Below are 26,822 nucleotides of genomic sequence, written 5' to 3'. Positions count from 1 at the left end.
CAATAGATTTCAGTAGCTGTAATTGGAAGAACCAGCCGGTAGCAATGCCTGATCCAGCCCCATTGGAGTCAGTGACAAAACTCCTATCAATTTAAATGGGAGCAGGATCCTGGCCTTTTCTGTGTGTGCAAAGGAAACAGAAAGGTGATAGTTTGGCTACTGCCCTTTTCCCATTGTTTTGCTAAGGTCAAGTGGAGGAAAAGGAACAGAGAAATATCATAGTGACATAGGACTGGAGGGGACCCCCTGGGTAATTGAGGCCAGTCCCCTGCTTTCACAGGCAACCCCTATCACATAATTTATCAAGCTTCATTTTTAAAACTGATTAGGTGATTTGCCCCTACCACTCCTATTGGGAGCTGTTCCAGGATCTCACTCCTCTGATGATTAGAAATCTACTAATTTCCTGAATTTATTCATAGCTGGTTTATACCTATTTGTTCTTATGCCAACATAGTCCTTTAGCTTAAATAGCTCTTTTCTCTCCCTGGTGTTTACTGTTCTGCTGCATTTATAGAGAGCAATCAAATCCTCTCTCCGTCTTCGTTTTGCAAGGCTAAATAAGCCAAGCTCTGTTAGTCTCCTCTCATAAGACGAGCTCACCATTCCCCTGATCATCCTAGTAGCTCTTCTCTACATCTGTTCTACTGTGAATTCAGACTGGAGCCTTGGCTAGTAGAAAATAATATAGATCAGCTCCATACTTGAGTAGTGATTTATGTCTTATTACTGGCTCAATCTGGACTTTGAGTCATAACCTAAATAGCCTAGAACAGCAAATCACCTTCATGTGCCAACCCCTGCCAAGGGCATTGTGTTGGAGGACCAGAACAAAGGTCACTGAAGTGGCTGAGAACTTGTGCAAACGATCTGTGGGACAGAATGCGGTTCCTCCCCTCCCCCGATGCCACATTCTCACTAGAAAATGGTTGCCTGGATTCATTGCTTTGCTGACGCCATTTCACTGCCTTAAAGTTATGTTAAGGGGGAAGATGATATTTTGTTTTCTTCTGGTGCTTGTACTTTGTCCTCAGAAGTTTCTCTGAAGTCTAATATTTTTCATGTAAAAATAAGGGAAAAGGTATTCATTTACATTTTATGTCCAACTTGGGGAGGCATTTAATTAAAACTACACAAAAAAATTAAGCTTTCGGGGCCTGATTTCTGGTCTTGTTTACATCTCTGAATTATAAGGAGTAATTCCACTTAAGTCAATGCAGTTGCACATGAATAAAACTGTTGAGAGCAGAATCAGGGCTTATCACCCCAAGTTGGCTTTTCATCCTCTGCTCCCACTTTAATTGCAGGGCACAATTAGAGCAGGAAAAGCACAGAGAGAAAGAGAAGATTTTTTTTTAACACCAAAACAGTGTTTTAGCCAAATACTTACCCAGAACAGAGAACCATAGGGGGCTCTGGCTTTTCCTATTTTGTGACCACACTTCATTTTGCAATAGCCTCCACTTGTTTGGATGGAGAGGAAGAATCCTGGGGACTCAGCTCTATGGAAGCCCTTTATTGAGGTACATAGAGGATATTCTGCTTGGATGTTGCATATTATCAGCACATGTGTAATTCTGATAAGTGTCAAAGACACCAGTATTTCCTGAAGCATGATCTCCTAGGTCACTGTTAGGGCTGCACTGCTCTTGAGATATTATACCAAGGGTGCTGGAACAATTTGTGTAGTAGGGGTGCTGAGAATCATTGCATCAAACTGTAAAACCTGTACAAGCCAGGGGGTGCGGGAGCACCCTTACTTCCAGCACCTATGCATTACACTGAGCAGCATCAGAAAGCTTCCACAAAATTGCACCACAGTGGCCTTGGATCATTTCAGCAACCATCATATACAGTAGCATTAAAGTATCTGGCATTTTTAGCATCTCTTTGTATCATCTCGCTAGTGTGTGGAAACAGAGTTCTTGGATGTTTTTAGTAGTTTGAATGAAACTTCATCTCTTGTGTAAGAAAGTATGAGAGAGGTAGCCATGTTAGTCTGGATCTGTAAAAGCAGCAAAGAGTCCTGTGGCACCTTATAGACTAACAAACGTTTTGGAGCATGAGCTTTCGTGGGTGAATGCTCACTTCGTCTGATGTATCTAACGAAGTGGGTAGTCACCCACGAAAGCTCATGCTCCAAAACGTCTGTTAGTCTATAAGGTGCCACAGGACTCTTTGCTGCTTGTGTAAGAAAGAACAGCCATCAAGCCAGATTCTGGCCTCCGGGGAGTATGAATCTTGAGTTGCTTTGTTGACTTCAGTGCAGCTCTCTGATGCAGATTCTGTTTAACGCACATTGAAGACCACCTGATCCAAACCCCACTGAAGGTAATGGAAAAACTCCTATTAACTTTAATAGGCTTTGGTGCAAGCCTCAAGATCAGAGCTCTGCATATGTCTTGTAGCTAGGCCCTAATAATAGGATCAAGGCAAAAATATACCATGAATCCAAGCATCTCTGAATTTTGTGGGGTTGTAAATTTAGACCTAGATTCAAAATACTTTATTAGATACATTACTCTTTTACTCAGCTACTGAATCTACTGCCTGCACTGGTTTGAATAATGTCTGCTTGCACTACTGAGCAAACCAAGTTTTACTTTTATTAGCTCTTCAGGGCAATATAGCTATGGTGAGCTGAATTCTGTTCTCTCTACCACAATAGCAACAAAATAATCAGCAAAATTCCAATGACAGCATCTTCATTACCAATGCTACTTTTGAGAGGCAGAAAAAACCCAGGTTGAGCATGCTGTGCAGGCAGTTGGAAAAAATCATCTTTTGACTTATAAACTGAGCAGCAGATCTGATATGGAGTCACTGGAAGAAAATAAATATGGCATACCATCGTGTCAGTTTTACTGAATCACTTTTCAGAGCCTACATAAGCTTTAAAACAAAAACCAAGCAATGAATTATTTGGTTTTCCTCAGAGCGGCAGTGAGCTGAAAGTGGAAACGGGCCCCAGCCCACAATCCCCAAAAGGTATATAAATGATTGATGGTAAAAGCTTAGATCATCTACTTTAGTAGTGACTGAAGGATAATGTCCCTGCGTGTGTCTGGAATGCAGTGGGAGAGGGATCTGAGGAGGAATACCCTGTGACACGCTTCTGAATGTATTCTCTAGATTCTCTTCCTCAGGAGTTGAGGTGGAGGTAGGAGCATAGGTGAAGAGAGACCCTAGTCTATTCTTTCCCTCTGCCACCCTTGGACATTTCTTCACCAAAGAGCTTTCGGATCCATTTTACTCCCTCTCTGTTTTGTTTACTTTACTTTTTAAATTATAGATATTTGGCACAAAACTCAGCCATTTAGTCTTGTCCATTTTTACTTGACCACTTTGCTTTATTGAGAGAATGAGAAGAGGAAGTATGTGGATGTTGAAATTGTTAGGTTCTTTGTTGTGAGTAGGAAAGTGATTGCTCTGACCTGATGTGTCTAACTCGTGGATGTATGTAAGTTTCTGCTGCTATGGGAGTCTTCCCCATCCTTCTCTTTTGACAATTTTTTTCAACATTGGTTTCATAAATTTCATAAATTTTCCACCTTTTTCTCCCCCACTCCCCAAGTCTTCACTTTGTTTTGAAGCTGACAGCCACTGGCAGGGCTTTGTAAATTGCAGGAAAGGATCTTTTAAAAAAACATGCTTTTGACAGAAATACAACAGTGCGGAGCTTGCACAAGGAGTTATTTGAAAAATTAAACCTGGATATTTTAGAGATGGCGGACCACATCCTTGGCTGATGTGAATTGGCATAAGTCCATCAACTTCAATGGAGTCATGTCTGTTACATAGGCCAGCTGAAGATCTAGCCCATCATTCAAAAAAAAAAAAAAGGGAGGGGGAGGGGAATTCCCTGGGATGTGCCATTATGATGATGACACTCAGCCTGTATATATGATGCGCTTGCTTACAAATTAATATTCCTGCCTCTGTGAGATAGGTAAGTAAGTAAACTAGCTCAATGTTACAAATGAGGAAATTTGCCTAGGAGGTTAAGAAACTTGCTTAGAGCCAACAAGAGATTTAGGAGCAGAACTGGGGTTTAACCTTCAAGAATTCCTCATTTTGCTCAGGCTACTAGGCAGACATGCACACTTGCATACTTGGTAGCATCAATGGCATTAATTTGAAACAGTTGTCCAGCTAATTGCATGGCAAATTCTGGATTCGAGGCATATTTATTACAAAGGTCAACAACCCCTTTTTATCCAGTGAAACGCATATTTCTTATGGTGCATAAAACTCAGTACACTTAATGACTGCAGTGAGTGAATGCCTTCTGGGAGAGGGCCTGTGTTAAGTGAGTGGATACTAGCTTCCTGTGAGGCTTGGGACCATGTTTTAATGATTAATCTTGATCTATGCAATTTGATCCAGAAAGCAAATATTTAAGACAGAAAAATGTCATTTAAACAATGAGCACTATTATTAATAATGATGGTGATAAAGCTATTTACTGCAGCAGGGTATTTAGTGTTACCGTGTTATTTGCAGATTCCCTATTGTTAGAATATGAGATCAGGCAAATAAGATGGTAAATTTATACTGCACTTGGCACATAAGTGTTCAGTTTTAATAACGTGCATGGTTCTCTGTAAGGGGAGTAGAAGGAGAGGGAACTAACCGACATGGTACCTTTACTAATGTCTCTGACGCTAGCCCTGGGGAAAACCGAATAGGTGGAATTGGAGTGTCTAAGGATGGGTTCAATACATACTGACACTTGAAATGTAGCCGACATTCCTCCATAGAGTTCAGAGATAAAATTGGCTCATACGTTACAAGGTACCAGACTGGATTTTACAGAAGAATGTAGCATAGCTTATAAAATACGGTTTGTCAGTACACATGGATTAATATACCAGATGACCAATGTCATCCACTCAAGAGGAAAACATTTATACTTTAGTGGGAAACAAGGAAGCAGAAGGAAAGCTCATGGAATCACACAGAAATTCTGGTTTGGTGGTGAAGTTTTCTTGATCTCTTACATATTTCTTCATTCTTAACCCTCTGTGGCAAAGAGGCCCATTTGCTGGTTCATTTCTCTTGTCAGGCCTAACACACTGTTGTCATAATCGGTATCTAAAAAGTGTTGTGTAAGATATAATTGGAAAACTAATAACGTACTGATCTTTAGTATTCTTGTGTGATGTATGGAAGGGATGGATACAAAGGAAATTGTCTCATGATATTAGTATGGTTGTGGCTTGGTTTTTAGGGAGTTTTTGCTGAACTCCCATAATTTAACACAGAAAATGAAGAAATGGCAAATTTAAATTTTTTTGTGACTTACAAGAAATGAAGCTGCAATAAAGCAGAGGTGCTGGGTTGAAATTTGGAGCTCAGAATATTTATATTGTGCCATACAATGGTACGTTGGCTTGCAGTGAGTGACCGATAAGGTCATTTCAGCTTTTGGTGACCATTGTTTAAGTCCTTGCCTTGCAATAATGATACTTTGATGCATGTTTTTCTCTAGGCAAAGGAGACGTTTTTGGCGATGTGTTCTGGAAAGAAGCTACCCTTGCTCAGTCCTGTGCTAATGTAAGAGCCTTGACTTACTGTGACCTTCATGTGATTAAAAGGGATGCCTTACAGAAAGTGCTGGAGTTCTATACAGCCTTTTCTCACTCCTTCTCCAGGAACCTCATCTTAACCTACAACTTGAGAAAAAGGGTAAGGAGCTTCATTTTTAACATACGGAGTGTACAAAGAATCACTTCTAAAAACTGTCCCTGGAACTGGTTTGAATTTTGCCATTTCTCTTGCTCTTTCATAAATGTGTAGGTTGATCAGTGACGTTGCTAGAGTTAAAAAGTCACATCTGTAGGTGCATAATCAGATGTGGGTATGTCAAAAGTCCTTTATTTTAATTTATAAGAAGTAATCTCAGAAAAATACTTGTAAGTTGCCATGCTGTTGTGATCAGTTGTTCATTGTTTTTGCACTGTTGATAAATGACATTCGCTGATTTCTGCTGCTTTAGTGTGGCAGCACAATTAAAAAAGGAGGAAACATTATTTAATCAGTTATGAGAGACTGAGGAAAAGGCATGAAATCTGATATATGGAAGAAAAACCTTTGCAAGTTTGTATTTCTGCAGTTGCAATAGCAATATAATATAAGCATGAAAGATTTTATCAGGAGTTGTTTCTTCTAGCTACAAACGCATTTTGGAAGTACTTTGCTGACTTAATTGATTTGTTTGTTCTCTCCCTCCCCCCATTCAGGTTCTTTTTTTCAATTCTTCTTGTTGTGTGTTTTAAATCCAAGACTTACTGCGTCAGGTGCAAATTATAAAAACAAATATACCATTTTTAATTCCCTATGTAATCTGAACAAGGAGTCTGGTGGCGCCTTAAAGACTAACAGGTTTATTTAGGCATAAGCTTTCATGGGTAAAAAAACCACCTCCGAAGAAGTAGTTTGGATAAGTGGTTTTTTACCCACAAAAGCATATACCCAAATAAATTTTCGTCTTTAAGGTGCCACCAGACTCCTTGTTGTTTTTGTAGATGCAGACTAACATGGCTACCCCCGATACTTAACTGTATGTAATCTCAGTGAACCACTGCTGTGGAATTTTATTAAAATGGTAGTACATATCATTCAATTAATATGATTCCATGATGCAGTGTAGAAGAGAAAAGCATATGAAATTGTGAATAGTTGGAGTACACTGGAGCTATTTTTTAAAAGCATATTTTAGTAGACGGTAGTACATAATCACATAACATATTTTTGGTAGACTCTTTTGTTCCGAAGAAATTCTCCATGGTAACTATCAAGTGCCACAAAACTTCTAGCTAATTATAGCTGAATACACAGCAGAACTCTTTTTCAGCCTTTTTGTAAAATGATGACAGTGTGAAAGTAAAATTTAACCCCAGCTGGCTAATTCTTGGCACTCTGGATCTACTCGAGGCCTGTGGAAATTTATACTTCACACATCAATAACTCATTCCATCCATTTGCACCCTTTACAAATATCAATTAATTTCAGTCCCCAGTATCCTATAAGGTAGGTAAGTATTATCTCCATTTTTGACCCAAAATCAAAGCAACAACGACAAATTATCATTACAAAATTAACAAGCCAACTCCTGGAGATGTAAATTCTATTTGTTTTTCAGGGAATCCTTACCTTACAGGATGAATTCCACTAAATGGTACTGAGTTTCTGTCACAGACATTTGCTTCCTATAGGACAAGGGGAAATGCAAGGCTACAAGATTGTTAACTAACATCCGTTCTTATATGGTTGCAGTTAAGATCATCTGGATATTGATATTAAATGTTGTGGCTTTAATAAAACCCTCTCAATATAGAGATCCTCTGAAGAGTCAAAACTCTTGACTCTGTGGGATGAAATAGCCATAGTTATGGTGGTTTAAAAATATTGTGGTGAAGGGTAAGAGATTGTGTTAGAACTTTTACATCAACAATTTGAGAATCAGATGTCTGGTCCAAAGCTGTGGGTCCTTCCACTGACTGTAATGGGCTTGGATTATGCTCTGGATTCCCAGGCCTGTGTTACAAGACCATCTTTAACCACAAAACATCCTTCCTTCCCTATCAGGTTCTTCTATGATGCATTTATTACAGAAATGCATTCTGTGATAGCAATTTCCATCAAATTACAGAGCTAATTGGATTTTAATTGGGTTGCAGTCAGTGGAAAAACTATGCTGATTGATAGTGGAAATAAGATTCTAGGTTAGCAGGCTGTATTCTTATTTAGTTAGTTAGTTTTTTACTTGAAAGAAAGCTGATTGCAATCAGAGGAGCAATCATAAATAACACAAAGAATATACATTTCTGGGGGTTTATTGAGGGGATGATATTTTACAGTGCTCATGCATCAGACCCATCAGAAAGTGACTTTTCAGAAATTGGAATTTTAAACATTTGTTTTCATACATAATCCATGAATTACTGTGATGTCGTCACCGTTTAAATACCCTTGTCCAATTTATATAGGAAATTCTCATTAGGTTGTGACTTTCTAACATTTCTCTGTATTTTTTTTCTGAAAAGAAATCACAGCCAGAAAACAGAATCTTATGTGAATTATCCTTGTGATAACCTTCAAAATATAATAGTACCTTCTACTCCACTTGCACCTTTCATCAGGGAATGTCAAAGTGCTTAACTGGGTGAAGGGTAGCTACTGTATGTGCCCTCTAAATATATTTGTATATTATGAAAGTTCTTGGCAATTAGACAGCAATTTTTGATTGTCAAAAAAAGACACCATTTCCCCACTAGGGGTCTCCACCTCTGGGGTACAGATTTCTTGTTAATAGGAAGCTAGGAAAGTGATCTGCAGAAAGGTCTGCAAGCCCTGAAAGAGTCTGTCTGGAATAGAGCTGTCAGTCGGGAGGGCAAGAAACCTGCTCTTCCTGTGACCATGACTTTCCAGAAGCTCTGGTGTGTCATTGCAGACAGTTACTCATATCATGCAGCAAGAGCACTGGGGCCCAGAGTTGTTTCAGTGAGTCCCAGATACAGTTGCATTTGTATCCTGGTGGAAAAATATGGCAGAATTAAAGCTGCTGAAAGCAACATCAGATCCTCTTCTGAACCGTCAGAGAGGGGGGTGAGCCAAAGGCACTGGGGACATGGGCTCAGCCAGTGGCAGTACAGAGCCTAAGGAGTCTATGCTAAAAGAGGCAGAAGGTCCATGGGTAAACCTTGGAGGAACCCACAATCTCCAGGGAAGAAACCTGCCTTTCCCCCACAAATTTTCTGACACTGTTGGTTTCATGCTCCCATTAGGAGTCCAGAACTTTTTCTCTTTAAAGGAACAGTGCAGAGGAAAATTCATGGGGAGACGCTTGCACAGTACCCAGCCACTCTGTCTCCTCCCCCCTCCTCAGGCTTTTTTGTGATAAGGCACTTTCTGGCCCTAGATCTTTAACAACATTTGCTAGCATTCAATTCTTGGATAGTTGACGTTAGTATAGTTGGTTGAATGGTTCCCATCCTTTCTGTTTTTAAATATTTGCTCTCTGTATGTGTGCATGCTTCATACCCCGTATTTATTCCCACTGTATTGGGGCAAGGTATATGGTCTCCTTCCACTCAGATGCAGCCATAAATGGTGTTATTCCTTTGTTTATCCTTCATGTGATAGAGAACTCTCATTCATGATTTACTAAGCTGGTCTCGTTAGTGCGCCATGCCTTGAATACTTTACTATGTTATTTAAACATTAGGCATTTTAGCTTGGATGGGATATTAAACAACTGGTTTTGAATGCAGTAGAACAACACAGTTCACAGGTGGAATGGTTCAGCATTTTAATGTTGCCAAATACACTCATTATAAATTCTTGGAAGGTCTAGACAGGAGGGGTGAGGAGTTTTCCCAATCACAAATTTGTGTCTGAGGTATAAGGAGAAAACGAGAAAGCATAGATTTAGAAAACTAGATGTAGATACAAATTATACTGAAGAGTTACCAGGCAGAAAAGTATGGTACAGAATACTGTCAGCATATAAGTAGAGCAGGCATGAGCCAGTGCCTTAAAGCTCAGGACTCAGAATGGGAGATCATGTCATAAAAGAGTGCAGTGATGGAAAAGACCTAACCATCCATCTCCCTGCCACTGTGGAACGGCTCCCTATTGTACGTTAGCGTTTTGCTTCATTTTGGTTGTAATTGTGCCATTTAATTGGGGTTCCCACCTGTTCTCTTGGGAAACTATTCCACAGATTAATCAATCACGCTGCCAGGAAACTTTTCTTGATATTTAGCCTAAATTTCACCTTCTGTCGCTTCTGGCTAGAGTGTCTACCCCTCTCATGGGACACTGTGGAAGCTGGGTTTGGGTACGATACTTGAGCTAACAGCCTCTTGGTTTAAATGTGATGTGGCTTCTCCCCTGTTACAGCCTAAACTTGCCAACCTTCAACTTGCCACAAGATCTATATGATCTCCCAGGCTGGTTCTTTCTGATGAAGAGAACTGAATGGATGGAAGGTTGTGATGGGACAATCTTCATTTTATGGGGGAATCTGGAGGGTCCTAACGTTTGTTATTGTATAGTATTTGTTGATGTAATTGATACAGCTGTCCAGATCTTTTCTGGCTCCATTTTAAACAAATAAATCCTCCCTTTTCCACTAAACAAAATTCCTCCTTTCCCACCTTGCTGTTATAACCCTTCAAATATTTGTATACTATTATGTTCCCTGTCATTTTCCCCTCAGTTGAACTATATATATGTTTACTTCTTCCAATATTTCCTCACAAATGATGTCCTGTGTTGTGCTCCTGGCTCTGTCACAGACTTGGTGTGGCCTTGGGCAAGTCATTTAACTTCTCTGGGCCTCTTTCTCCCCACCTGTAAATGAGTATAGTAATCCTTTCCAGATCACAGGTTTGTGTGCAAATCACTTTGAGACCCTTGCTCGAATGTGTGATGGGAAGTATAAGGTAGTATTACATATCCATCCACACATACAATAAATAGCCATAGAACTCAATCTGGTGCTACTGCATGCCCTGGGGATTGGATTTCTTCCACCTCCTCTTCTGAAACTCCACGGATCTTGTTAACTCAAAGCTCAGTCACTCAGGCTGTGTGCTAGAGAGAGGATTTGGTCCAGTCTGAAGTATGAGTGAAACTTGTATGAATAAACATATAATTATTTTTCAGTGCAGATGGAAGCTTTCCTAATTTTGAGTCAAGAATAACTCCTTTGCCTTTCAAAGAAGTCAGCTGAAAGAGCAATTTCCCAAACTTTTTCAGTTCTAAGGCTCTTTTGATGATGATTTTAAAATGTTGTATATTTTTCAGCTTTAGGTCCTAGTTTACATTATAGAGGAGCTGACTGCAAATTCTAATGATATATTATACAGAGTTTTAATATATACACGTATTTGTGCTGTAATGTTAATAAGCTTGTGTTCTGGATCAGTATTAAAATTGGTTGTATTATGTGAAAGATTCATTTTAACATGAATATTGTGCATAACTGACTATATGAACAGTGCAGTCAGATAATGAAATGTTTATATAAATGATCTGAAATGATCATTCCTGTACTTTTATGTTTTAATCTGCAGCATCCATTATTGTGTGCAGTATAGATCATGTGTAATGCTAAGCAGTGTTTCGTATGTTTAGACATTAGTTTAGCACCTGTAGAATGGTCCCCTAGAAATAGTTAGTTGATGCTATGCAGAGGCAGGGGTGGTTTTCCCAAATGAAAAAATATTTGAGACAACTGAAATTATTGAAACCTACATACAATGTTAATCATCTGGGAAGCAATAACTGTTTTAATAGATGCAGCTCTTCACCACCAGAAGAAATTTATGGCGGTGGGGACCAGCTGTTGATGGCCTTCTGAATTATGTTTTTTTTTAAATTCTATGAATTGTATCTCATCATGGGATGCTTTTATACTGCAAGTGGCATTTAAAAAATCAGCACTTAGCTGCCCCAAAGCATTTGCAGCAGAATATTTTCTGTTCTGTGTTATCATGGGTACCTGGAGCATATGAAATGTTGTTTTTAATGGTACCCCCCCTGTGTGTCACTCTGAATTATTTGATACCATCTGGCTGATTTTTGAAAAACGAATTAGGAATGCACATTGTGAGGGCAGGATTTATTCAGTCAGCTATTTCCAAGTTTATTTTAAAACAAGAGAAAGCAGAATATTTGACGACAATTGGGAAAAAAAAAGATGCAAGAATAACAGGCAAATCCTGGTCCCACTTAGGTTAAAAGCCTCCCTTTTGGTGAGGACTGGGATTCTGTACAAGGTCTATTGAGTTTTTATTAGAACTGGTTGAAATATTTTATTCTAATTTTTTTCTTTAAAAACAACTAAAACCAACCAACAAAACAAAAACCGTTGTAAAGCCTTTACAAAAATTGCAACAACAAAATTGATTTTTTCAAACTTTGAATTGAAAGTGCTTGCCAACATTTTCCATTTATCCTCATGCCCAAAAAGTGCTCATGCAGCAGTTTTGGCTAGATGAAAAATGTCATTAACAATTTCAATAACATTTTCAAATAAAATTTTGATTAACAGTTTTGCAAAACTTTTACTGTAGGTCCATTTGAACTCTGGGAAATGTTTTCCAGTCGCAAGTCAGTGTGAAAAGTAGGTTTTTCCTCATTTTTACACATTTTTTTCTTTTAATCTAACCCCACTTTTATTTTTCCCAGTGGGAAAAATGCGATGGGCTTGATTCAGCAACCTTATACTCATGTTGAGTAGGACTTACAGGAGTAATCTGAAATTAGTACTTCACTCATATTTCACTCCTCAACACGAGCAAGGGGCCCTATGTGGGTAGCATTCTAAAAATTATTTGAAGAGCCTGGGGCCTTTTCTATCATCATTCCAAACAACTTCACCTCTGGTCAGCCCCCTCCCTATTATCTATAAAATAAGCATACAGTGTATTAACATTTTTTTCATGATTGGTTCTCACAGTTGACATCAGAAACTCCAAGAAAACTTCTCCCCACATCATTTCATAACAAATTAGACCATTTGCTGTAAAATGCCCTAAGTACTATCTTTGTGTTGAAAATGCAGGCTTATGTACCCTTTTAGGATACATTTTTTTTCTTGATTCTTTTTAGAAACCTTGAAGACAAATTCATTTAATGAGGTAACAGCAAATATCAGAGGGGTAGCCGTGTTAGTCTGGATCTGTAAAAGCAGCAAAGAATCCTGTGGCACATTATAGACTAACATACGTTTTGGAGCATGAGCTTTCGTGGGTGAATACCCACTTCGTCAGATGCATGTGACGAAGTGGGTATTCACCCACGAAAGCTCATGCTCCAAAACGTCTGTTAGTCTATAAGGTGCCACAGGATTCTTTGCTGCTGTAACAGCAGATGTAGCTCTTGTCTTATGAAGACCAGAAATATATAAATTATCATCATCTCTAATCTCCAAAAACTTCCTCTGGTTTTGGCTACTCAGAAATTTAATAAATCATGGTGTCAGACTCTCTACCATCACATAAGTGTGGCTTGTACAGTCCTTTTGCAAGTAAGATACATGTAATTCATTAATTGCTTTTCAGGGTTTCACTGTCACCCAGCACTAGCAGATGAGGTATTAGTTATGGTGAGTTATTATCTTGATTAAAGAATGTAAAATCATTGTCGACTTCCATCACACACTTGTTAAAGTAGCTTAGGCTACCAGTGACAATATAGGTCATGCTCAAAGAACAGCATTGAAACAGCTGTGAAAGAACAGCAGGGAAATGGGACAGAGTCTAAGCTCCAAAGAACAGTCATTGGCTTTGCTGCTGCTACCTGTGATGTAGTCTAAAGATGTCTTATTAGGCTTTGATTTCCTCTGCCTGCTTCCATTTTAACTCAATCATCAACCAGCAAGTCCTGTGCAACTGCTAGTGCCAGTGAAGGTTGGAGCTAGCAGTTCATTGGTTTACAAGATTTCAGTGAATACCTTCTACCTGGGGGTGAGGGGCATTTGTTGCATTTAATCCAATGACAAATGCAGTGGAATAAGTGAGAGAAATAATCATGGAAAGCTTTTAGTTGCGATGTCATTTGGGAACATTCCTATCCAGTTAACATAAAAGCTTTGTGATGTTCTTTATCAGTAACATTCAAAACTGTAATTTGCTTTTGACAGTCACAACATGATTTGGAAGTGACCTTTATGTTTTATTCCTGGACCTTGCCTTATTATAGATTTGCATCCATGAAGAGTAGTTCAGAAAGCTAGTGAATTCCATGTAATGTTATATTTCAGAAAGAGGAAACAATTTGTCTGGATTTTTCACCATTCCTGTTTATCCTCTTAATATATAAAGAATTAAATGGAGAAATAACCTTGGATATATCATGAGTTAATGTTTTGGTGGTTCCAGTAGTTCTGGGACTTTCCTTCTAATAATTTCCCTTTTTTTTTGCTTCCCGAAACTTCTGGACTAATGCTTCTTTCTGACTAGGGTGATCCTCTAGAGGCCATCAGTATTACCTTGGCGTTAACCGAGGGGATTGCTTGACAGAATTCTGAAGCCCTTGCCAAATTACCTTTCATACCTAATTGCAATAACCCATGCATTGGCCAGAACTGTATTAACCAGCATTTTGAGATCCCTGAATTTAGCACAGGGGTCGGCAACCTTTCAGAAGTGATGTGCTGAGTCTTCATTTATTGACTCTGATTTAAGGTTACGCATGCCAGTAATACATTTTGACATTTTTAGAAGGTCTCTTTCTATAAGTCTATATTATATAACTAAACTATTGTATGTAAAGTAAACAAGGTTTTCAAAATGTTTAAGAAGCTTCATTTAAAATTAAATTAAAATGCTGATCTTACGCCGCCAACCTGCTCAGCTCACTGCCAGCCTGGGGTTCTGTTCACCTAGGCCGGCAGCAGGCTGAGCAGGGCCTGCAGTGGGACCCCAGACTGGGGCAGGGGGAGGTTTCAGGGGTCAGGGCAGAGGGAGAGGGTTCAGGACAGAAGGCTGAGGTGGGGGGCAGTTCAGAGATCAGGGCAGAGGGCTAGGGTGTGTGGTGGGTGTAGGGCAGAAGGCTGGGTGTGTGCGGGGGGTCAAGGGTCAGGGCAGAGGGCTGTGTGTGTGGGGGGGTTCAGGGCAGAGGGCCTGGGGTGTAGGGGGTGCAGGGCAGAAGGCTGAGTGTGTGGGGGTCAGGGCAGAGAGATGGGGCTGTGGGGATGCAGGGCAGAAGGCTGGGTGTGTGTGTGTCCCACTGTGGTGGGATATCATCATGTGGACTCATGCAGGAAGTGTTTATAGTTGGTTAAACTACAAAGATCTATTGTCCTCTTGCTGTCTGGGGTAATTGTGATAACTCCTATTCATGTTAATGTTAAAAACAATTTTCCAAATTGTGCTTCCTGCAGCTAGTGTTCTGTATTTGTAGTGTTTATAGCAACACCTACAGTAGACTGAGAAAATACATGTGATAATATACCTTTACCATTTTAATACAAGTAAAGATTAGTGTCAACACATAGCAGCATCACTAATAAGCATCTGTAAGCAGGTATGGACAGAAAGAATACACCCTGTATTTAGACCAAACGTGCCCTTTCTGGGCTTTGACTTTACTTGGTGCTATAGATAAAAATAAACTTCAGTCTAAACTTTCGTTCCTAGTTTGGCTGCCCTAGGATTTCCCTTTAACACCTTCTCCATCCCTGACCCTAGTTCCCTCTGCATCTTAAAGGGACATTTCAGCTCCTTTTGTGTCCTGGTTGGATATGACAAAATACATCTGTCACTATGATTCACTAGTAATTACACCACATCTTTAAGTAGGAATCAGACGCCTAATGGCTGGATGACCCAACAGAGGAGCACTGCAGTCCTGTGCAGGGCCTTGGCATCTGCTCTTCTGTTACAGATACATGTCTGACAAAATAATCTAAACGAAAGGCACCCCCTCACATGCCTTTTAATAAAAAGGAATAGTATTAAATATAGCTGGACACCTGATTAATGGTTGGAAGTGTATTCCACGGCTTGTCAGATGACAGATTGTACTTTTGTATTCCCTTAAATGTGAGGAGGGGGAGCACTTTTTAAAGTTTTCTAACCAACTGAGCAGAAAGGTTAGGATACATTAGAACCATTTTATCCTACAGTCTGTGCTGCAGGGCAAGCTCTCATCTCTCCATTCCCTGCACAGCAAGAAGCAGCTTCATAGGAATGAAAGCGAGGTCAGGAATGTAAGAGGAAGTCACAAAAAGGCTACTTGCTGCACAAACACCAGAAATTCACAACCCTGCCCCATTGGGAAGATGTGTGCTGTGAGACATTTGTGCCTCATTGTGGTGTGTGTGCACAGGGAGATTCTCTGAACTAAAGGGAAAAGCCTCCCAATAGGCGGGCAGATGAACACCTCATCCAGTGGAAAGACAAGCAGAAAAAGACAGGAGCAGAACTGCTGGGTGTCTCCCAATGGAGACATCTGATATCATGAGAGGTAAGAGTTCCCTGGGACAGAATGGCAAATAATTAGTGACTGAGGAAAACCACTCCCATACCAGTTAGGCAAGACCACTAGCAGTAAGGGGAGACCCACCCACCTTTGTCACCACAGGGGACTTATTCCTCAGCTGTTTACTCAGTCTGACACCAGGAGGAAACACTCCCCTACTCCATCTTCAAGAGCCCACCTGCCACTTCTGCTGCCAGCAGAGCCCCTCACTGCTGCTGCTTCGAGGAGTGTCCCTGTGGATGCTCCACTTCAGGTGAATGTACGCCCCTTTGATTGGAGAGTTTCAGCAGCCGTGCTTGTATGGGTCATGCATGCACTATCCCCGTCTTGCACCATTGACAGTACCTATGTAGCACGTGCAACTTGACCCCCCTCAGTTCCTTCTCAACTGTCCTCAGCCGGAGACGGAGCTCCTAGCAGTGCGAAAACAGTTTTAGTGCTCAGAATAGTTTGTTCTTAGAATTTTTAGTGGATTAGTTAGTTACTTATCCTTCCTTTCCCAGTTTCTTTTCTATTTGAAAAAAAAACACCTTTATTTTCTACCCTTTAGAATAGTTACTGTTCATCCTTAGGGCTGAACTGCCAGAGTTCCTGCATGCCTGGTTTGCTGGGCTTCAAGTGTTGCCTTTCCATGCAGGAAGCGACCCCCTTTTTGGATGGGCCCTCTCAGTGTGTCTGTTGCTTAGATGAGACACACATCTCCGAAGGGCTCTCACTGTAGCAACTTCAAGGCTTGAACCAGAAAGGACAGAGATTTGCGTCTCAAACTTATACTCGTGGAGAAGTCTCTACTCCCAGCATCTGATCCCAGCCAGCAGACTCCCTCTGGACAAAGATTTCCAGAGACTTTATCTTCCCCACACAAGAAGGCTCATTCGTCCAAAGACGCCTCAGGGAAAAGAGCATCAACTTATCACCCAAAAAACCTAGCAAAAATGAAGCAGTGTTTGGGTCATTCCGTATCCTCAGTACCGGCTGCACCGCGCCTGGGTACATAGAAGGCACTGGGATCTACCACACATACCGTGACAACCACTGACCCCAAGTAGGCAGACTCTGAATCGAGAGGCAAACAAATGCCCACCTCCTCCACTACGGCACCAGTGGATTCGGATGCAGCACTGAGGTGCTCCGCATAGCCTATGGCACCACCGTCTGTTCCATTAGCACAGAGCGCTCAGAGGTTGGCACCAACACCTGTATCTGCAGCAATGTCATCAGCATCAACCACTTGGGTGCTGAAACCACTGACATTGCACTATTTCCTACAACACAAGGATCTACTTGTCTAATCGATGCCAGAATCTCCACTTTCAGGCACTGATGTCTCTCTTGGACACATGGTACCAAGCCAACCTGCTTCACCACTTGCCCTTCTGTTTTGTAGTGAAGAGGAAGATATTGAGGAGGGTGCCTTTTCCTCACACCATTCCTCTCCCATTCAATTACTATACCCTTGGGCCCACCTGTACACACTAAATCATTTCACAGGAGGGGGACCCAATCCTGGTATGGCCACCCATGGTTACCATCACCTATGCCCTTTCCCACACAGTGGCCTTACTGGGATCCTTGGGCAGCATACGGAGGACAATACCCCAGGCCCCTGAGTTCCTACAGGGAAACGAGTAAGTCTCTCCCACCACCCTCAGTGGTGGCACCATCAGAGCTCCCTGAGGAGAGCTTCAAGGAACAGGAGATGGCCCTGGAACAGGAACCTCCAGCCAACATTTTCTCTTCTTCCACAGATGAGGCTGTAATGCCTCCGCCACCCACAGCTGCTGATTATTTCAAACACTTCCATGAGCTGTTCAAAAGAATCACAGATTCCCTAGAGATTCCTCTAGAGGACGTCCTGGAGTCCCAACATAAACTACTGGCTATTCTACACACCTCATCTGCATCAAAAATAGCACTTCCTATAAATGATGTTCTGAAGAAACCAGACAAAGATGTATGGCAGACTCCAGCAGCAATACTGCCTACCTGTCAGAGAGGGGATAAAAAGTACTACGTCTCCTCAGAGGGAGTGGACATTTTATTTTCTCATCCCATGCAGAACTCTCTTTAGCTGTTGACGCAGTCAGTCAGCACGGTAACAACATCATTTCAGATCCATGCCATACAACAAAGCCTGGAAACGACTAGACCTTTTTGTCTGCAAGGTCTACTCATCAGCCACTCTACAATTCCGGAATGCCAGTTATGCTGCATAGATGGCTAAATGCAACCACTCAAATTATTCTAAATTCACAGACTTTATTGATTACATCGCAGAAGACAAAAGGGACCAATTCAAGATTATGATATAACTTAGGATCATCTTCTAGCTAGAATGGCCTTACGGGTATCCTTAGATGCGTCAGATACAGTGGCACGCTCCACAGCTACCACTATAGTTATATGCTGAGCGTCAAGGCTCCATCTGTCTGGTTTCCCCAGGGAGGTCCTATCCACAGTGGCAGATCTCCACTTCGATGGACAGAAGCTATTTGCCACAAAGATGGATGAGGTTCTCCACACGCTGAAGGATTCTTGAGCAACCCTTCGCACCTTGGAGATATATGTACCTGCAACCAGAAAGAAACTGGGTAAATACTATCCTTCCCAGTGCACAAGATCCACCCATATGCACAACTGAGGCAATACAACACACAACGGCAGAGGCAGAGACACCCAAGGCATGGACCATGTCCACCTCAGTCATCAGCGTCCCACCAATTCTCTGTGAAACAATAATTCTGAGTTTGGTCGAGGGCCCAAATGACATACGAAAGGCCATACTGGGTCAGACCAAAGTCCATCTAGCCCAGTATCCTGTCTTCTGACAGTGGCCAATGCCAGGTGCTTCAGAAGAAAGCATCCTTCTTCCCCTGCGCCTGCCATTCATCACTGCTGAATTCATCACCAACCATTCTCCATTTTGGATACCATTTGACCCCTGTCTGTTCAGCATGGAAATCCATCGCTATAGACAAATGGATCCTAGAAATAATCCAGATAGGCTACGTGATGCCATTCATCTCCTCCTCCCTCCGCACTCTCCCTCCCCATCCCTCTTCAGAGACCCCTCTTACAAACAATTTCTGCTGTAAGTAGTAAACCACCTCTTATATCTTGGTGCTGTAGAACCAGTACCATCTCAACACAGAAGGAGGGGATTTTATTCCCACTGCTTCTTAACCTAGAAAAAAATAAATGATAGAGGCCTATTCTAGACCTCCGAAAACTCAACAGATTTGTAAGGGTCCAACAGTTCAGAATGGTCACATTAGCAACAATAATACTAGCACTGGAACAGGGGGATTGGTTTTCAGCCCTTGACCTCCAAGATGCATATTTCCATCTAACCATACATCCCGCTCACAGGACATTCCTCAGGTTCATTCTGGGAACAGAACACTACCAATAGAAAGTTCTACCATTCAGTCACTCAACAGCACCACAAGTCTTCTCCAAAATTCTTGCAGTGGAAGCGGCTCACTTTGGCGAGCATGGGATAATAATATTTCCCTACCTGGACAATTGACTACTAAAAGCCCCTACCTGGGCAGATGCTCTCGGCATTACTCAAAGGACAATGACCCTCTTTTCACGACTGGGCTTACAACTAAGCATGCAAAAATCAACCCTGATACCCATCCAGAAACTGGTCTCCATTGGGGCCCATCTAGATTCTCTGCAGGCCAAAGCATCACTACCACCAAACAGATGTCTTACTATGACCACTCTGATCTCCTCAGTACTGAACAGTCCACACACAATGGCACAAACCCATCTACAACTATTAGGTCATATGGTGGCAACCACATCCATAGTACGCCCCACGCATTCAGGGCTGGCTAAGGACCATCTACATACCACACAAACACAGCGTGAGCAAACACCTCACGCTGCCACCCCAGGTCAAAGAGACTCTGCAGTGGTGGACCCAACCCTACAGTGTGTGTGTGGGAGTCCCTTTCACACAAACTCCACCTTCTAGGATTCTGACAACCGATGCCTCCTTGATAGGCTAGGGAGCCCATCTACAGCACCACACCACAGGGCTGATGGTCCCTCTCTGAGATATGATTACAAACAAATCTCCTGGAACTGTGAGCAATTTGCAATGTTTGTTTTCACTTCCTGCCCTTGATCAAGAACGAGACTATATGAATAATGATGGACAACATTGCCTGCATGTTTTATATAAACTGGCAGGGAGGGGCACAGTTGCACTCCCTTTGTACTGAAGCCATGAAACTATGGAACTGGTGTATCTGGCATAAGGTCAGCATATCAGCCTTGTACCTCCCAGGTGGCCAAAACACTACAGCAGACACGCTGAGCAGAGAATTTTCTCAGGATCACGAGCGGGAACTAAACAGCATTGTCTTACGAAACCAGTCAAACATTGGGTCACCCATCTACTGACCTCTTCATGACATCCCAGAACCACAAATGCCCACAATTCTGTTTCAGAGTGGGGTTGGGATCCCAATCCCTGGGAGACGCCTTCTTCCTCAAGTAGGATGCACCTCTGCAATATACATTTCACCCAATTTCCCTGCTATAGAGGGTTATATATGAAATACGAACTGACAAGGCCAAAGTTATCCTGGTAGTCTCCACATGGCCCAGACAAACTTGGTACTCATACCTGTTGCTGGTGGCCGTATGCACAACACACATTATCCCATATCCGCCAAACCTTCTATCACAAGCTGCTGGACAGGTTTACCACTCGAACCTGAAGAGGCTTCACCTGAGAGCGTGGGTCCATCGTGACTAACTAACCGGCTCAGAACAGGTGAAAGACATATTACTGACCAGCCGAAGGATAACCATGCATAATATTTACCTGCATAAATAGAAGAGATTCAAGATACAGTGTCAAAATAAACAAACCAGAGCTGTTTCCCCCCCTTTACCATTGATACTGGAATATGTGCAGGGACTAAAGACCTCTGGACTATTGCTTAGCTTGGTCAAGGTACATCTCATGGCTATCACCCCTTTCCATCACAAGGTTGACAGGATGTAGATCTTTGCCCTTCTGATCACCAAACGTATCAGAAATGTTTACCCCAAAAAACGTACACCCCCATCCCACCTCGGGATTTGAATTTAGTACTACGCTGCCTCACTGGGCCCCCATTCGAATCCTTAGCAACATGCTCTCTGACACCTCTATTGATGAAGGTGGCATTCTTGATAGCTATTACATCAGCACACCAAGTGGGAGAGCTAGGGACCCTCATGGCTAGCCCACTTTAGACCATCTGTGTTAAGGACAAGGTCACTCTAAGATCTCATCCCAAATTTCTCCTTAAGGTACCTTCATCCTTCCATATAAACCAACCAATCCATCTTCCCGCATTCTTCCCTGAACCTCATGGGCGAACACAAGACACGGTACTACGTGCTCTAGATGTCAGACGCACCTTAGCGTTCTACCTTGGCAGAACTAAGCCCTTCAGAAAATCACAGAGACTTTTCATTTCCCCTGTGGAATACTGTAAAGGTTCCACTATTTCCAAACAGAGACTATCTAAATGGATTTCCTGGTGCATTCTCCTCTGCTACCTATAGAAGAACCTGCAACCTCCATTGGGGATCCAAACTCACTCCACTAGATCCCTTTCAACTTTGTTAGTCTTCCTAAGCAACATACCAATCATGTACATATGCAGAGCAGCCCCGCACACCTTCACAAAGGATTATACAGTCGACCAGGGCTTACGACAGGATTCATTGCTAGGCCTTACAGTATTATCATCATTTACACACACAACTTCGAAGCCCCTTCCATCCAATGAGGGGCACTGCTTGACAGTCACCTGTAGTGGAGCCACCCACAGGGACACTCCTTGAAGAAGGGAAGATTACTCACCCTGTGCAGTAACTGAAGTTCTTCGAGATAGGTGTCCCTGAGAGTGCTCCACTACCCACCCTCCTCCCCTCTACTTCGGAGTTCAATTTCCAGCTCTATAGTAGAGAAGGAGCTGAGGGCAGTCGGGTCGCATGTGCTAGATAGGCACTGTCAATGGCATGAGATGGGGATAGCGTATGCACGACCCAGATGAGCGCTGCTGCTGAAACGCTCCGATTGAAGGTGCAGGGACGCACATTACCTGAAGTGGAGCACCCACAGGGAAACCCATCTCAAAGAACTTCAGTTGTTGCACAAGATGAGTAACCTTCTCTTTAAGAATAGCTCCGGGACAGGGCAGCCAACTCAAGGAGGAGCTTCCCCAAGGTGTTGGGGCTGGGGAAAGCATACTGGGTTGAGAGGGGAGGCTGGACACAGACTGATGGATCTGGGTGAAAGAGGAGTGGAAGGACGAGTGGAAGGACTGATTGATTATGGAGTTTGTGAGGAATGGGAAGAATTTTTTTTCTAGGAAACATCACTTGTTTCACCAACTGAGGTGGCACAGTTTTGAAGGAGCCTTTTATTAAAATTTTGGCAGCATTTCACTCTGTTGAATTGATGTTCCCACCAGGGTTGGGCTTGCTACACAGGGTGCTTCTTTGCATCATCAATATTTTAATAAGCCTGACAAACAGTGTAACCTCCCCACACATTTCTGAGAAATGAGACTCTTGCTGTAGCTTGCATTGTATTTTTTGGGCCTCTTATCGTCCTGAATAGTTTGACTGTTGCTGTTTCATGTTGGACATGAAAAAACTAACTATTGTTTCTTCTTCACATTTTCCCTTTTGCTTGGGAGAAAACACACAAACAAATGAACATTTTAAATTATTGATATTTTTCCTCAATTTCATTGAACCAAGTCACAGTAAGCCTCAGTTCACAAACAGCTGCCTATTGCTGGCAGATGTAATTTGCTACATTGCACACACATTACTCTGTGTGTGTGTGTGTGTGTGTGTGTGTGTGTGTGTGTGTGTAACAGTATAGAACCTTTTTACGCCCAAGATCACTTTTTGAATGTAAGGGCAACCCAGGATCTACCCCACCCCTTCATCTGTGGTTACTAGGAATGGTTTGTCAAAGTCTGGGGCCCTTAGCACAGGGTCAGACATGAGTGTCGCCTTAAGCTGGGTAAAGGCCTTTTGACATTCATCAGTCCACTTAACTGCATTTGGCTGGGTCTTTTTGGTCAGGTCTGTTAGTGGGGCAGCAATTTGGCTGTAGTGTGGTACAAATCACCTGTAATATCCGGCCAAGCCTAAGAAGGATTGGACCTGTTTCTTTGACTTTGGGACAGGCCACTTTTGGATAGCATTCACCTTGGCCTGTAGGGGGTTTATTGTTTTTTGACCCACCTGGTGTTCAAGGTAAGTTACTCTGTTTTGGCCTGTTTGACACTTTTTAGCCTTAACAGTTAGTTTTGCCTGCCTGATGCGCTCAAAGACTTTTTTCAGGTGTTTTAGGTGTTTTGCCCATGAATCAGAAAAAATGGCCATATCATCGAGGTAGGCAACTGCATATTCTCCCAATCCTGCTAGGAGACCATCCACCAGTCTTTGGAAGGTGGCGGGTGCATTTCGCAGCCTGAAAGGAAGCACATTAAATTTATACACCCCTGCAGAGGTGATGTAGGCTGACCTTTCTTTGGCGGGTTCATCTAGCGGTACTTGCCAGTACCCCTTGGTTAAGTCTATTGTAGAGATGAACTGGGCACGTCCCAATTTCTCCAACAGCTCATCGGTGAGTGGCATTGGATAGTTGTCGGGACGAGTTACAGCATTTAGCTTATGGTAGTCCACGCAAAAGCGTATTTCCCCATCTGGTTTGGGTACCAGAACTACTGGAGATGCCCATGCGCTGTTAGAGGAGCGGATTATACCCATCTGTAGCATGTTTTGGATCTCCTATTCTATAGCAGCTTGGGCATGAGGAGACACCCAGTAGGGTGGAGTTCTAATTGGGTGAGCATTACCTGTGTCAATGGAGTGGTGTACCCGTTCAGTCCATCCTGGGGTGGCTGAGAACAATGTGGTGAAGCTAGTGCACAGCTTCTTGATCTGTTGCCGCTGCAGATGTTCCAAGGTTGTGGAGAGGGTCACCTCTTCCATGCCACCGTCACTTTTTTCTTCGTAGTAGACACCTTCAGGCCACTTAGCGTCATCTTTTCCCTGGGCTTTAAACTGACAAACCTTTAAGTCTCTGGAATAAAACGGCTTGAGAGAATTAACATGGTACACTTTAGGCTTTAGGGAGGAGGTGGCAAATGCTATGAAATCGTTAACAGCTCCCAGGCACTTCATGACCGTGAATGGCCCTTCCCATGACGCTTCCATTTTATGGGCCTGTTGCGCCTTTAAGACCATAACCTGGTCTTCTACCTTGAAGGAACGCTTTCTGGTATGTTAATCATACCAGGCCTTTTGCTCTTTCTGAGCATCCTTTAGGTTTTTTTAGCAAGCGCTAAAGAGTGTCAGAGGGTGCTTTGTAGGTTGCTTACAAAGTTTAGAATGTTAGTTCCTGGAGAAGGTGTAAACCCCTCCCATTGCTGCTTCATCAACTGTAATGGCCCCTTAACCTCATGGCCATACACAAGTTCAAATGGTGAAAACCCTAAACTGGGATGTGGTACAGCCCTGTAGGCAAACAGCAACTGCTGCAACACTAGGTCCCAATCACTGGAGTGTTTATTTACGAATTTACATATTATGGCCCCCAAAGTTTCATTAAACCTCTCCACTAGGCCATTGGTTTGATGGTGGTAAGGGGTGGCAACCAAGTGATTCACCCCATGAGCTTCCCACAGATCTTTCATGGTCCCTGCCAGGAAATTAGTTCCTGAATCTGTAAGGATGTCGAAGGGCCAACCTACCCTGGCAAAAATGTCTGTTAAGGCCTGGCACACAGTTTTCGCCCTGGTGTTGCTTAGAGCTACTGCTTCCAGCCATCGGGTAGCAAAGTCCACGAAAGTCAGTATGTACTGCTTTCCTCTGGAGGTCTTTTTTGGGAAAGGACCCAGAATATCCACAGGTACTTGCTGAAATGGACCTCAATTATGGGGAGTGGCTGGAAAGGGGCATTGACCTGGTCTTGGGGCTTTCCCACTCTTTGGCACACCTCACAAGACCGGACATAATTAGCAACGTCCTTGCCCATCCCCTCCCAGTGGAAGGACTTCCCCAACCTGTTTTTGGTTCTGTTCACCCCAGAATGGCCACTGGGATGATCATGGGCTAAGCTTAAGAGCTTTTCCCGGTACTTAGTTGGAACTACCAACTGTTTTTGAGGATGCCAGTCTTCCTGGTGTCCACCAGAAAGAGTCTCCTTCTATAGAAGTCCTTGTTCTACAACAAACCGGGATCGGTTAGAAGAGCTGAGAGGCAGTGGGGTGCTCTGTGCCGCTGCCCAAGCTTTCTGAAGGCTGTCATCTGCTTCCTGCTCAGTCTGGAACAGTTCCCTTGAGGCTGGAGACACCAGTTCTTCCTTAGACTGTGGACTTGGGCTTGGTCCCTCTGGAAGTGATGTAGGTGATGGGGTTGTTTTTGCTGATGGTGAGCCACTTTCCGCTGGTGCACTATGCGATATTTCAGGTTCTGGCTGAGCCTCTTGGATAGGGTTGTCTGCTGCTTCTGCCAGTACAGGCCCGCTAGCGCCCTCTGGCGTTGGGGTTGGAGATCGGTTTGCAAGTGCTGGCAACGGTTCTGGTGCTGGTTGCTTTTCCAGTTCCAGTTCTGGGACTGGATGCACTGTGGCTGTTGCCGTCGTTGGCAGGGGATCCGGGTCCACCGCCTCTGTCTGGGTCTCTGGTAACACAGACGGGGCCCTTGTGGACGGCTCAGAAACAGGGATGAGTCGGGAAGCTTGCCTGGCTTGGCTGCATGTAACCATTTCCACTCTCTTGGCCCACTTCATCTGGTTGGCCAAGTCTTCCCCCAGTAGCATGGGGATGGGATAATTGTCATAGACTGCAAAAGTCCACATTCCTGACCAGCCTTTGTACTGGACAGGCAGTTCAGCTGTAGGCAAGTCTACAGATTTTGACATTAAGGGGTATATTGTCACTTGGGCCTCTGGGTTGATGAATTTGGGGTCCACTAAGGATTGGTGGATAGCTGACACTTGTGCCCCCGTATCTCTCCATGCGATAACCTTCTTTCTGCCCACTCTCAAAGTTTCCCTTCGCTCCGAGGGTATTTGAGAGGCACCTGGGCCTGGGGATCTTTGCTGTGATTGTGGTGTAATGAACTGCACTCGTTTGGGGTTCTTGGGGCAGTTGGGCTTTATATGTCCCAGTTCATTACATTTAAAGCACCGCCCAGCTGACTGGTCACTGGGCCGAGGTGGGTTGCTGGAGACTGGTGAGGTGGGACAATAGGGAGTCAGGGGCTTTCCTTGGGTTGTAGGTGGGGTCTTGGGTTGCCCTCAGTGATAGGGTTTATTTTCGGTTTGCTCCCTGTGATGTTCGCTCCCCTTGCTAGTAGCTTTTTTCTTTTCTGCCACTTCCACCCATCTGGCTCCAATCTCCCCTGCCTCAGTTACAGTTTTGGGTTTCCCATCTAGGATGTACCTTTCTATTTCCTCAGGAACACCCTCTAAGAACTGCTCCATTTGTATTAGGAGGGACAGCTCATCCAGAGATTTAACATTTGCTCCTGATATCCAGGCATCCCAATTCCTTCCAGTCTGGTAGGCGTGTCGGGTAAATGACACATCTGGTTTCCACCTTAGGGCTCTGAACCGCTGACGGGCATGCTCAGGTGTTAGCCCCATTCTGATTCTGACCTTGGTTTGAAAAAGCTTATAATCGTTCATGTGTTCCTTAGGCATTTCAGCCGCCACCTCTGCTAAGGGTCCACTGAGCTGTGGTCTCAGCTCTATCATGTACTGGTCTGTAGAGATGTTGTA

At 43.0% G+C, this 26,822-nt stretch overlaps 2 protein-coding genes across 3 annotated transcripts in view; both read left to right on the top strand.

The window, feature by feature from the left end:
* LPGAT1 (lysophosphatidylglycerol acyltransferase 1) overlaps window positions 1–26,822 on the top strand; it is a 947,911-nt gene that overhangs the window by 796,108 nt on the left and 124,981 nt on the right. The window lies entirely within an intron of this gene.
* The window catches only part of KCNH1 (potassium voltage-gated channel subfamily H member 1), a 334,033-nt gene that overhangs the window by 205,380 nt on the left and 101,831 nt on the right, over window positions 1–26,822 (top strand). For both annotated transcript variants that reach the window (XM_050951795.1, XM_050951794.1), the window contains one exon: window positions 5,492–5,688. In XM_050951795.1, the coding sequence (XP_050807752.1) occupies window positions 5,492–5,688 (197 nt within the window). The remainder of the gene's footprint in view (window positions 1–5,491; window positions 5,689–26,822) is intronic.

The sequence above is a fragment of the Gopherus flavomarginatus genome, chromosome 4 (genome assembly GCF_025201925.1).
Source record: "Gopherus flavomarginatus isolate rGopFla2 chromosome 4, rGopFla2.mat.asm, whole genome shotgun sequence".
NCBI classification, from domain to species: domain Eukaryota; kingdom Metazoa; phylum Chordata; order Testudines; family Testudinidae; genus Gopherus; species Gopherus flavomarginatus.
Note: the sequence above shows the minus strand (reverse complement) of the source record. Positions and strands in the feature narration are given on the sequence as shown.